Source organism: Perna viridis, chromosome 3, assembly GCF_037379345.1.
Source record: "Perna viridis isolate PV_CMFRI_1.1 ecotype Kerala chromosome 3, ASM3737934v1, whole genome shotgun sequence".
Taxonomy (NCBI): Eukaryota; Metazoa; Mollusca; class Bivalvia; order Mytilida; family Mytilidae; genus Perna; species Perna viridis.
Window position 1 is genome coordinate 26,189,717 of NC_142447.1, and position 14,174 is coordinate 26,203,890.

General features: G+C 30.5%; 1 protein-coding gene across 1 annotated transcript; it reads left to right on the forward strand.

The window, feature by feature from the left end:
* The first annotated feature begins 59 nt into the window (after positions 1-59).
* Positions 60-14,142, forward strand: LOC148621621 (BRCA2 and CDKN1A-interacting protein-like). The gene is made up of 7 exons (XM_088576192.1): positions 60-217; positions 7,531-7,605; positions 8,658-8,738; positions 10,179-10,274; positions 11,076-11,260; positions 12,231-12,366; positions 12,731-14,142. Exons 1-7 carry the CDS (start codon positions 95-97, stop codon positions 12,899-12,901), a joined length of 867 nt encoding a protein of 288 aa, XP_088432318.1. The 5' UTR covers positions 60-94; the 3' UTR covers positions 12,902-14,142.
* The last annotated feature ends 32 nt before the right edge of the window (positions 14,143-14,174 follow it).

Genomic DNA, 14,174 nt, shown 5'->3' on the forward strand with positions numbered 1-14,174 from the left:
TACCCAATTTTTAACCTTTTTTCATATTTTGACAAGTTTGATATTAAAGTTCGTTCCTTATTAATAAATTTGTAAAATTGCAGGTTACTAAAAAATGGCAACAAAAAAGAAACGTGTTGTGCAAGAAGAAATGCAGGCTGACGACGCTGAAGAAAGCGATGATGATTCTAGTGATATGGATGACGATGATAACAGCAGTTCTGGTCAAATAAATGAAGTGAGAGGCATGACACATCTGCTGCATCTTAAAAAAAAAACTTTAAAAGGGGGGTCGTTACAACATACATACAAACTGAACATGTGCATTGGTATTCATGGTTTGTGGTTTGGTACAGAGTCCAATTATTAAAGAGATAAGAACCTTTTTTAATTTTATAGATAAAATTATCACACGATGAAGAGCAAGATTCCCTGACCTTTCCAACTACTTTTTTCCCCTTTTGATGAAATTATCAAAAATTAATTGTAGCGGACGCCCAGGAAAGGTAAAAATGGAAAACTGAAGATTTTATTCAATTAGCTTTAAAAACCAAAAAGTTGTGATAGGTTAATGTGGAAATAATGAATTTAATTTTGAATTATTTTTGTTTTCGTAAAAATAAGGGGCTTAGATAACTTGTTTTGAAATGTTTTCTGTACTTCTTTTTTGTTTGAATTGGTAGGAATAAATATGTAGTATTAACATGAAGCTAAGATATCATAAAATAGGAAACTGAAGGTTTTATTACAATGTTCATAATACTTTGTTAGTTGCGTTCATTTAAAGTCAAGTTGTCATTGTTGATTAAGTAAGTATAAGATCTCATTTACCGCCGCGTGATAATGTGAGATTTCAGTTAAGTGCAAATCTCCTTAAGTATAGTTCTTATGTTTGATTTGAGGCAATACAGCACTAGATATGTGTACTCTCGTAATATAGCTCTAAACAAATGTTACATCTGGGGAAGGAAACACTGGATATCCTGTACTTAAACACAGTTTGTTCCAGTATTGTATACCAGTATTGTGATTTTTAATTAAAAAATAAGGTAATTTTTCAAGCAATACCTTTTAATCTAATTTTGAGTGATATAACTTCAACAGAAAAATCAAAGTTAATATCATAAATACAAAAGCATGCAATGTACAAGAAAGTACCACTGGCCAAAAACAATATTACCTGTGTTTCCACTAACTCTACCCAACCTAATTTTTGTGCCTATCTTAAGTTTTTAGCTCACCTGGCTGTAGGCCAAGTGAGCTATTGCCATCACTTGGCATCCGTTGTCGTCGTTAACAATTTCTTCAAACATCTTCTCTGAAACTTACAATACAGCTCACAGCATAGTCTGATAAATACCTGGCATACCTCCAACACTTGGTATGCCAGGTTTGAATCCTTTGAAATTTATTCTGTTATTTGTAATATACTACTCACTAATTGATAAATATATTCTTGTGTCTCAGATAAAATTTACCTATCTACCAGGACAGGTGATAGTAGAAAAAGTAATTTACCTTTAAGGTAAAAACTGACTTTTAATTAGTGCTTGAAAACACATAATTGTGTGTATAAAAATTAATATAATTTGTAATTGATATGATATGAGCAGTTAGACTGATGAAATTGAAATACATGTGTACATGTATTTTCTATTCCTACTTTAATAGGACTTTTTAAATGATTTATTCCAAAGTTAAAAGAATACATAAAATGCAAAGTTTCTGGTGTTTTATCCTAACATTGCAATAGAGGAAAAATTGTATTAATTGTTAAAATAAAAATCAGACTGAAATTTAATTTTAAAAGGGAGTTTCAGTTGAGTTATATTAACCCAAAAAATTAATAAATATTACTATTTTTTTCATTAGTATTATATGTAGGTGTGTCAGTGAAAATCAAAGGTAGGGATAAAGGTCACAGGAAATATTATAAAGTTACAATTTATACATGTACAATGTATTTGTAGCTTTTTTTAATGGAAAATAGGGTTTGTAAATCTCGATCTAGTTTCAGCTTCCCTTCCGGAATTTCTGATGTAGAATGTATTGAAATCTGAAAACCAATCTGCATTTTATTATTTACTTCCAGGAAATCGAAACGCTGCAATCACAATGCAAAATCTTTTATTTCATGCTTCTCTTAACATTTTTATTATGTAGAATTAGATATTTATAATTTTTATCAGTATTTTTACACAAAATACAATTTTGCTTTTATAATATTGAACCCATTGATGTGTTAATGACGGATTTCCATGCATTTGAGTGGTAGACAAGGACCCATTCTCATAAAATCACGGAATCACGTGACGAGACTTACATATCCTATATCAACTGTAAAATATAAAAATTTGTATTTTATCATTCATTTTATATCAATTAATACTGAAATTAAATAATTTTATATTATATTGGCACACATGTCTGAAAATTTGAAAGTTTCAACTGTATCCCAAAAAAGAAATTAATACAAGGAATGAAATATGATTACAGTTTTTTTTTCAATGGCAAGGAAGCTATTTATTTTAAATCACTTATTACATGTATTGAAAAAAGGGGGAGGCCATATCTACCAGTTGACAATATCTAGGACACAATCTGTATAGGAATTTGACTGCTTTACACCTAATAAATGGTCATTACACACTGCTATGAAAATAACTGAGAAAATATGGCTATAATTGACATGTGCCAGGGTTTGACAATAGCTTCTTTACTTTGGAGGTCAACAGGAGTACTTCGGAGGTAAAACAGGTAGTCCGCAGACAACAGTTCAGTTCTTAGATCTTATGAAAAATAAGGGAAAATTTTGATATATTTTCCTAATTATGATTTTTAAAATAATTAATTAAACAGCAAACTAATTTTTGAAAATATTTCAAAATAATAAAAAATAAATATATAAATTGTCACATTCATGTAATAATACAATTCAGTTTTACATCAAAATGCCAAAACTTATCAAGAACAAAAAAGTTCTTCATATACATGCATGTTCAGGAGTTTCATTCATTTTGCAATTCAGGTACCTTTTCTTTTGTAGAAGGTACTTTTCATCATTTTATTTAATAAAACTGTATGAAATTTTAAAATTCTGGAGGTACATTATACCTTTCAGTAGCTTAGAAGAGTTAAGGTACCTGCTAGGTAAACGGAGAAAAAGTCACAGGAAAAAAGTCACAATTTTGGTAGGAAAAAAAGTCACAGGGAAAAAAATCACAGGAAAAAAAGTCACGGAAAATAAAGTCACAATAATATTAGTACTCGGACTTGATATGATTTACTCGAAACTTTTTGCTGTGTACATAGATTTACTTCTGGTATAAAATGTGGGTAAAACACTGATTTGTGACATATTTGACATATTTTCTTGCATGTTTTAACATTTACTTCAGCATAACTTGTGTTTTTTTTTTATTTCCAAAACTTTTTCATGGTATTTCAAGTTAAGGAGCTCTAGATGTTGCGGTTTCTCACACAGTGTTATTTTGGTTGACACTAAGAGTTGTCTTGGTTGTTGTCTCTTTTTTTGTCTTTTTTGATTGGATCATCTTTGATTTTTTTTACTTCTTTTGTTGTCTTTTATATGAACTACTACTTTCTAAAAGTCTATATTAGATATAAATGATAATAAGTAAAGAGACCAACTGATTTTTGTACATTTAATAAATTACAATAAACAATAACAATGCAAGTATCACAAGACATAACAGCAAAGAATAAATAAATGACAGAGATTAACTATCACAATGTTCATCACATGTAACATGGATATTGTTCAACTTATTCACATAAACTTGAATGTTCAACTCAGCACATAGATTTTGATACAGATACAATACATGTGATATGATTATATGAGTTTGACAATTAATAATAAAAGTTGACAGTTAAAATATTTCTTTCCAATTAAATAAAGTATCTTGAAAAGGTAAACCCATGAAAAAAAAGGTGAACATATGTCACAGATTTAATAAAATTAGAAATAGAAGTATTAAGATGATAATTCAGATTTGAATATAATACTTCTTTTCATGTATTGTGACTTTTTATCAGTGACTTTTTCCTGTGACTTTTTTCCTACATTCACTTGCTAGCACCTCTTAATGAAAGGCCTGTATGTTTGATTAAAACATGGTAAATACACTAATTCATCTACAAATTTCCTGAAAACTAAATATTTTTGAAATTTTAGTTAAACATACTTAAAAATTTCAAACCTTAAATTATAAAAAAAAAAAAAAACAACTTATTTTTAATTTATTCGACATATACATTAATTTTAAAGTACTGAGGTGAGCCACCTGTGATTTTTAAATATACCCCTATCTTGTGAAAACACTGGGATTTCCCATGCTATTTATAGACCCTTCACTTCCAGTGACCAGTACTGCACTGCAAGTCTGCTAACCCCACATGCCATTCTGAGGATTGTGAGCTGACATATGTAGAATCATGCTGATAAATAGTCCTCTGCAGGTTAAAGTTAAGGTAAAGTCCAGAGAAGCCATTGAATATTGTGAAATTAGCATAGAAGCCTATGGAAAGTGGAATTAGTGGTTTTTAGCCTATACATGCATGTTCAGGAGTTTCATTCATTTTGCAATTCAGGTACCTTTTCTTTTGTAGAAGGTACTTTTCATCATTTTATTTAATAAAACTGTATGAAATTTTAAAATTCTGGAGGTACATTATACCTTTCAGTAGCTTAGAAGAGTTAAGGTACCTGCTAGGTAAACAGAGAAAAAGTCACAGGAAAAAAGTCACAATTTTGGTAGGAAAAAAAGTCACAGGGAAAAAAATCACAGGAAAAAAAGTCACGGAAAATAAAGTCACAATAATATTAGTACTCGGACTTGATATGATTTACTCGAAACTTTTTGCTGTGTACATAGATTTACTTCTGGTATAAAATGTGGGTAAAACACTGATTTGTGACATATTTGACATATTTTCTTGCATGTTTTAACATTTACTTCAGCATAACTTGTGTTTTTTTTTTATTTCCAAAACTTTTTCATGGTATTTCAAGTTAAGGAGCTCTAGATGTTGCGGTTTCTCACACAGTGTTATTTTGGTTGACACTAAGAGTTGTCTTGGTTGTTGTCTCTTTTTTTGTCTTTTTTGATTGGATCATCTTTGATTTTTTTTACTTCTTTTGTTGTCTTTTATATGAACTACTACTTTCTAAAAGTCTATATTAGATATAAATGATAATAAGTAAAGAGACCAACTGATTTTTGTACATTTAATAAATTACAATAAACAATAACAATGCAAGTATCACAAGACATAACAGCAAAGAATAAATAAATGACAGAGATTAACTATCACAATGTTCATCACATGTAACATGGATATTGTTCAACTTATTCACATAAACTTGAATGTTCAACTCAGCACATAGATTTTGATACAGATACAATACATGTGATATGATTATATGAGTTTGACAATTAATAATAAAAGTTGACAGTTAAAATATTTCTTTCCAATTAAATAAAGTATCTTGAAAAGGTAAACCCATGAAAAAAAAGGTGAACATATGTCACAGATTTAATAAAATTAGAAATAGAAGTATTAAGATGATAATTCAGATTTGAATATAATACTTCTTTTCATGTATTGTGACTTTTTATCAGTGACTCTTTCCTGTGACTTTTTTCCTACATTCACTTGCTAGCACCTCTTAATGAAAGGCCTGTATGTTTGATTAAAACATGGTAAATACACTAATTCATCTACAAATTTCCTGAAAACTAAATATTTTTGAAATTTTAGTTAAACATACTTAAAAATTTCAAACCTTAAATTATAAAAAAAAAAAAAAACCAACTTATTTTTAATTTATTCAACATATACATTAATTTTAAAGTACTGAGGTGAGCCACCTGTGTGTGATAATTAACTGTACAGGTAAAACCACCAGTAGGAACATATACCTGTTCAGTTAATTAGTCATTTCCTGTTGTATATTGGATCCAGGTAATGCTGAGGGATGGGGGTTTTGTTAAATAAGGGCCAATAAGCAATAAATACCTATTTATCAGACTATGCTGCGAGCTGTACTGTATGAATGGATTTGGATGAAACTTAAAGTGATTGTTCCTTAGGCTATCCTGCACAAAATGACCATTTGGATTTTTTGTTTGGTGAAAAAACGTGGTGCCGTTAATAAAAATAGAACATAGGGGTCAGACAGTAGATTTTTGCATATATCTCCAAAATTGTTAGGTTTAACCAAATTCTGTATCAAAGTTACATTATTCAGCATGATGAGATCTATCTGTGGCAAAATTTTGTGGAAATCTGTTGACCCATTTTGGAGTTATTGCCCTTTTTGGACGTTTTTTGCTGTTTTTGATGTTATTACTTTAAAAAATCTTCTCCTCAGAAAGTACTGCTTAGAATTCAATGGAAGTTGGAATTTATATTTTTTAGGGTATCATAAATAAAGTGACGGTTTGGATTTTTGATTGGTTAAAAACATGGACACCGTTACTAAAAATAGAATATAGGGGTCAGACAGTAGTTTTTTTTTGCATGTATCTCCAAAACTGTTAGGTTTAGCCAGTATCTTTCAATTGCTGAAATGATCCTTTTTATAATGCCTACAAAAGTCTCTCGGGATCAAAGTTGTCAGAGGACTCCATGTAAGAGTTATTGTCCTTGAGAAGTGAACAATGACTTTTTTTAGTTTCAGCCAATATCTTGAAAACTATGACAGATAGAATGGAACTTTCAGTTGCTGAAATGATTCTTATGGCAAGGCCTACAAAAGTCTCCAGGGCTCAAAGTTGTCAGTCAACTACTTGTAAGAGTTATTGCCCTTGAAAGGCAAAAAAATTAGTTTTTAGCAGATTTCAGTCAATATCTGGAAAACTATAATAGATAGAATGAAACTTTCAATTGATGAAATGGTCCTTATGATAAATCCTACCAAAGTCTTCAGGAGTTAAAATTGTCGGACAGCTCCATGTTAGAGTTATTGCCCTTGAAAGGCAAATATTTAACCAGGTGAGCGATTCAGGCTCTGTAGGAGCTTCTTGTTTTTGTTTTATAATTTTTGACAAGTGCTGTTAAAGTATGAATTTGTCTAAAAAAATTTACCAGTCAAAAACTTTTGAAAAACTTAAAAGCTTTGCATACCTTCTTACCCTAGTTTTTCAAGTCATGCTAATTGAAACACAGGTATTTTTTTTTCTTTGCCTGAATCAACATAAAGTTTATTGTACTCCACCAGTGTGTGATGGAATACTGTTATGTTTGAATGGTTCACATTACTCACAGGTACTCTGTAGAGGTAACTGTTTTGAGACCAGCTGTTGTATTTTGTTAAAACTTTGTAGGGTGGTTCTGTGCACCGATTTCTTAGTCATATCGAGGAGCACATTCATTTTGAGAAATTTTCCAGGATTTTTGGAACAAAGATATTTTGTGCTTTTATGTAACTAGCAGTACATGGAGCACATTTGACTATGAAGTATATTATATTACTGTATATTTAATAAATTAACATTTACTTATACTTTTTTTTTTAAATTTCAGGAAATACAAGTTGAATTTGAGGCAAGAATGATTGAGGACAGTGACTTTCATGGAACTAGAGCTTTATTACAACAGGTATGAATTTTTTTTTTTTTTTTCTGAAATTTTGCATGATATTAGTGATTCCTAAGGTTTGTCAGACTGTAGGACATGTGTGGTGAAAACTGAGTTGGGTGGTATAGGTTTTGTGTCTTCTAGCTAGGTGGACCATAAGTCTGATAAATATTTTGTTTTAAAGATCCAGATTTTTTTTTAATTAGACAGACTGGATGTTTACATGTATCGAAGGCATTAAATTTGTGATGCAAGCCAAAATCTTGAAAATGAGAACTCAGGTGCCATTGTTAAATCTACATATTTATCCAAAGTTAACCAAAAAGAGTGTCACTTTTACGACAGTCGTTAATAGGGAAAGATACTAAAAATCCGTGAACATCAATCACTTAAACGATTTTTTATGGTTGACATTGCCATTGCAAAGTTTGTAACTGGATGTTCTTATTATAAAAAAAATTGCCCTTAAATTGGCACTTATACTACAGTTTGCCAGAGACTAATACAGTTATAACCATGTCCGTGTTGTTTTCCTTCTTTATATAATATCAAAAGAACTTCATAAATATGGCTGGGGAAAAAGTAATGATATTACTCTATGTCTGTGAAAAATATAAACACTTGTGAATGACTGGAAAATAATACGACTATTCGTAAATGGATCTTGACTAGTTTCCTAGTAAACCAATTTAGAATTAGGGACCAAAAAGAGATAACTTGGATTCTTTTCAAGTTCTTATGCTGTGTCAAATGTTTAATTACAATCAAAATTCAAAGTGCATATCAGGCTTAAATAGTGTGTCCATACTTGGACCTAAATATTATACATGTACTTTGAGAATTGTACAGACTATCATTTGTATCAAGAGTGTTTTCTTGGTTTGTTAAATGCATTTCAGAAAAAAAATTAAGTTCCACAAAACTTTTTTTAAATTTTTAGAAACGTCTTTACATGGGCACAGAAAATTTCCACAGAATATGACATACGTTTATGTATTTTACCTGTGTGATTTTCTTTTCTCAAGGTTTACAAATTACACACTTTGTTAACTTTGTCCATGTCTTTATTTTAGCTGTTCTTAAAGGCAAAGGTTGATCTATCAGAAATGACTAACACAATATTATCCCAGAACTATATTGGTAGTGTAATTAAGGTAGGTGTGTTAGATTGGGAAAAAAAAAAACAGAATACAAAAGATGACAAAAATTCCTACATGCATCTACAACATAAAAAAAAGGAGAATAAAAAACTATTTTAAGTGATCAGTATTTTGTTGTGTTTTTAAGTGACAATAAATCCATTACTGTTTTGCATCTATTTATTAGTTGCCCTAATTTTTTGTCATTTTGTATTTTTTTGAAACTTTTGAATTTTGAAATTCCCTCATTTTTCATCACTAAGAATTTCTGCAAGGGTGTACCAAAGGTAAGTTTTTTTTCAGTAAAAACGCAAAAGATCAGAGCAAGAAAGTAGATGATCATTGTTATGGTTTGTATGCGACTTTTACTTCTATTCTAATTATTGTCAATAACAAGGATTTTTTCTCTTTTTGGTGGCTTCGGAGAATTGAGGTATGGTTACGAAAAATTGTCACTGAAATGTCTATCATTGATGTAATAAGTGTTGAATAAACAAACAGGATCTTGATAAGCCAGGTGGACGATTGTTGATACAACTATCACATTTTCCCATTTTGAGCTAATTGTATGGCTTCACAGGTCAATTTTTGTCTGAACACGTATTGTTGCAGATGATCGTTTACCAATTTATTTATAATTTCAAGCAACGATTGGTCAGGGGCGAAATGTCCCACTTATTATTATCTAAAAGATTCATGACTTAATGGTATGTAATAGGTAATAAATAAATAAGCCTAATCCCATTTCAATAAAATGTACTGATAGCACCATTAACTCCCTGCACATAGCCCTATACTATCTAAAACTATTTTTAGCACTGATGATACAACACAATACACAAATGTCTGTGATGTGTAAAGCCATACAAATCCCTAGAAATGCTCTACCAATTAACCCCGCTTTCATTTACCAAATAAAAAGGATTAAAAATGATTGTAGATAGGAAATTACTATTAATTGGCGATCAAGTTAGGCCTGACAGGTGATCATAGGTCATAAACATGTCAGCGTGGTACACATGATTGATAAGGGCTAAGGCGCACATATAAATATGATATAACAAGACACTGTTTTTAAACTTTATTAAGTATAATAATTCAACAATATATGATACAAAGATATGAGATTGACACATTTTATACATAACAGCAATCCATTACTTCAAAAGATTGAAAAATATGTCATAATTTTCTAATTTTTTGTCACTTTTCCAAAATATGTGAAAAACAGGTGTTTTACAGTGACCAAACAAATAGAGAAATTTTGGTAGCACATTTCATAGAAGTTATTCATATATAAGTTGTCCTATGAGTACCTACATGTAATATACCTTTACCCGATGCGTCAACAGAACATATTTTAAAAGGAATTATATAAATGAATATAAAATAAGTATAAATATAAAAAAATCAACATTGTCAACATTATTTAAATGAAACTTCATGTTTTTGTAGCAAATTGACATCCCAGATGATGATGAAGATGATGACATGGGTGAAGACGATCCAGTTCTTGGTCTCATTACTGTTATAAATATTTCAGAAAAACAGGTAAATCATATCTAACAATATCATAAGGTAGCAGTCTTCATATTTAGACATACTAATTAACAGTCTATGTTGTTGGACTGTTTGTTATTTCCAGTACAATGTTATGGTACTTCGATCTTGAAATGGCTCTGGCAGTTCTAAACCAAATGTTCAGAGTTTTGTTCAGATTTTATAGTAATGCCATTAAGTTTTGATCGGTAAAACCTTATGTGATGTAAGGAAACTCATGAAATAATCTTTTGACAATTTTGATCATTTGTTGTGGGAATTTGAAACTTGAGAACCCTTTCTCTGTACTTCAATTACATTGTTTGCCATATATTAAGTTTTTTTTTGGTTCATGATTTTTTAGTCAGTTGAAAAATACTCATTGATGCTTTTGTATTTTTTTTTTGGCAAATACTTGTTATGGGTGAAATAATCAGTATATAGCTTGAGCATCTTCACTTGCATCATATCTTCTCTATTTTAGATTTCAAGTACATATTTACCATGTGAACTGTTAAGTCTCTGTTTAAGTGTGTCAGACACTGATATTGTGTCCACACTTGCCACAAATGATCAGAGTTCAAATGCCTGCAGTCTTGTCATGCTGTCCTCCACAAAGCTTTTATTGCAGAATATTAGTTCAGATATGCACAAGGTTGAATATCTGTGTATTCTTTACCAAATATATAAAAAAAATCTTAAGTCGCATATATTTGCTTTCACAGACAGGATTTACTAATTTAATGATAAAAGTATACTTTAGGTCTAATGACTGTATTTTAAGGTACATTTATGCATATTTTGACATTACAGAGCCTTGGGTGTGTCCAACAATTGAAAGACCTTTTAGTTGACAGGTGTAAAGCATGTTCTCCAGAGAAAGTTGAAAGGTTTTCACAGATATTGACAGATCCAGATCAACATGTTGGGTTCCTGGTTTCAGAAAGATACATCAATATACCGCCTCAGATATCAGTTCCTATGTATGAATCGCTATTGTAAGTGATGTTCAATTATTTTGATTCGTCAGTTTAGAGGTAAACTTATTACTACTACTAGTTTTATCTATGCCGTAATTATTTTGCCCTTATGGCAAGGCAGGGAAAACATTTATTTTACCCTTAAAAAATTTTAAAATACTGCCCAGAGATGAAGTTTGGGTTGGTAAGTTTCAGTCTGATATAACATTTTCCATAACTCCTCGTTTATTACTTCTTTGATCTTTATGAAACTTCATGTAGTGTTAGAATACACAATGTAAATAGTGTCAGGAATTTTGGTATCAACAAATTGTGTGAAAAATATGGCTGTGGACTTTTGTCATAATCATCTCACTGCCAATTTTCTGCAACTCCTACTACAGCACATTCTGGTTTTTCATTAAACTTTATCCAATATTACATCACTAAATTAAGATGTGCATATTGTTAATTATTTCTGTTTCAACAAGTTTTTTAAGAGTCCAGTAGACGGGCTTCCAGCATCACACAAGCTGCAACGTGATGATAGTCACTTCTGCAAGAGTTATGTTATTTTTTTGTTAAGAACCAATCAAGACGGAATAGTCACTTCTGCAAGAGTTATGTTATTTTTTTGTTAAGAACCAATCAAGACGGAATAGTTTTCAAATTTCTCCTATTGAACATTCCTCTACAACCTGAGCAAAAGTTTGGGAAGGCTTTTAGTCAAGCTTTAGTAGCATAAATGAAGGAAATTTATTGTAGTAGTGATAACCATGTATGTATAATTCTGAAAAAGAAAAAAAAACAAGGAATATTACACTGTTTGTCTTCCATGAATACAAGAAGAAAGGTATTCATTGAACAACAAACTTTTATTAGTCCTAGTAATATACAACATGTGCATGCCCATAAATCTTCTGAAGGAGTAATTTTAAGACATTGCTGTAATTTTGTTTTGATAATGATTTTTATTAAGAATTTCTAATAATTTTGTTTTTTTTTTCAGCAAAGAAATAGATAAATGCATCAGGAAGAATATGAAATTTAAATTTGGACATTTTATTTTAATATCAAAGAGTTATAGACCAAAAGGAACAGAACAGATGTTCTACACTAATGCAGAGGAAGAAATAATAGCCAAGGTACAATTTAAAAAATGTGTGGTTGTATAATGGTATCATGCTGTCCTTGTCATTATCTATAATATTCATGCTCAGACAATAATTTGAAGTATCAGTGTATAAATCTTTATGAAATTGTACCACAAGTTGCCATACCACAAAAGAAAGGCTTGATATTGGGGTTGTGACTTCAACCATTTAAGAATAAGTGGCCATAAAAGGTGCCAGAACCCAACATCTTCCTTGTGTCCAGAAAATAACTTTTTCTAAACCAATTGTTTGTTGTTGACTCCAAATATTAATCAGAAAAGTTAACAAGCACAACTTGAAGCATCTTAACAGTTAAGTTTATGTGAAAAATTAATTGAAATGTTAACTTTTGCAGGAGTGTGAGTTTTCCTTTAGTTACTCTGTAGAATCAGAGAGAGACACTGTGGTTGATGGCAAGTGGGATGCTGAAGATCAGATGGAAGCTTTGAGAACAGTCATTGTCATTCCATCAGAAAACTTACAGACAGCTGTTGCCAACATCAAGGCAGCATTGTCTGCTGCATAAATAAACTGTTTTATCTTGACAATTATTTGTTAGTCTGAATTAGTCACATATATAGGAGAATTTTCCTATTAGCATGATCTGTGATGCTATTCTAGTGATTGGTTCTACATTTTTAATGCACCCCTGCCCCAGGCTATAGTTTTATTTGAAGTTAACAGAGTAATGATCTGCATCCATCACAATAACACATCATCTTTGAAACTGGCTGTCAGATTTCGTAGGATTTACCAATTTGAAATGAAAATTATTCGAAGAGTTATGGGCTCGAGACAATTTTCTTCATTCTTACATGAGGACCTTGCAGGTCATTGTCTTTGAAGTTGCCTCTATATTTTGTTGAATGTATTAATATGAAGTGTAGATGTGCATACTGTAAATGCATTAATTTTCATGTTTGCTAATTTTAGAGGATTCTGTCAAGTAAACAAATATTTGTGGGTATCAACTTCCATGAGTAGTGTTTTACAATGTCAGAACAGATTTTTGCAGGTACTATTTTTCATGGTTTTCTGTCCACTACAAAAACAGTGAAAAATTAGAACACTGCAAAAACTAGTACGTTTACAGAAATGATAAAAAAATTTTGTAGGAATTTGGTACACAGGCAAATAAAATCTCATGTAGTAATCCTGTAAGTTTTATTTTAAAGGAGAAAATGTTGACTACATTTTCATGTGAAAGACAGTTTATTTCTGTTGATTAATTTTAATAGTCAATTCTATGAACCTGTTTAATTATATGACTGGTCAAATTTACGAAGTAAATGCTATTCTCTGCAAGAATCAGGCAGTGGGGGAATCATGGTGGAAAAAACATGTCGTTCAATGAAATCTTATTCAAAATGTTATCTTTACTGCATTCATTTCTTTTTTAAGTCTCAGTAATTCAAGGTATAAATCATACAATTTAAGTATCATGCAATTTCATCTTCATAGGGAGATAACTCACTGATGAACAAACAGTTAATTCATCTTCAGTTTTATACCATATTATGGACCCCCATTGTCAAATATTGTGTGTTTTTTCATAGGATGATTCATTCTTTTTTTTTTAATTTTGCCTGCTTCTTACAGATTCTAGCACTTAAAACCTGTAGATCAATGTCCAGTTTCGAATAATATACTGGTAACTGTAAATGAGCACATGTTAATGCATCATTTTTCTATCTGTTCATGATTTGTATATGTTTTCTTAAGAATTTCTCTTATAGAATTGATTAAAAAATAAAATCCAGAAATGACTGTATTCTTCTAAATACTGGACATGAAAATAA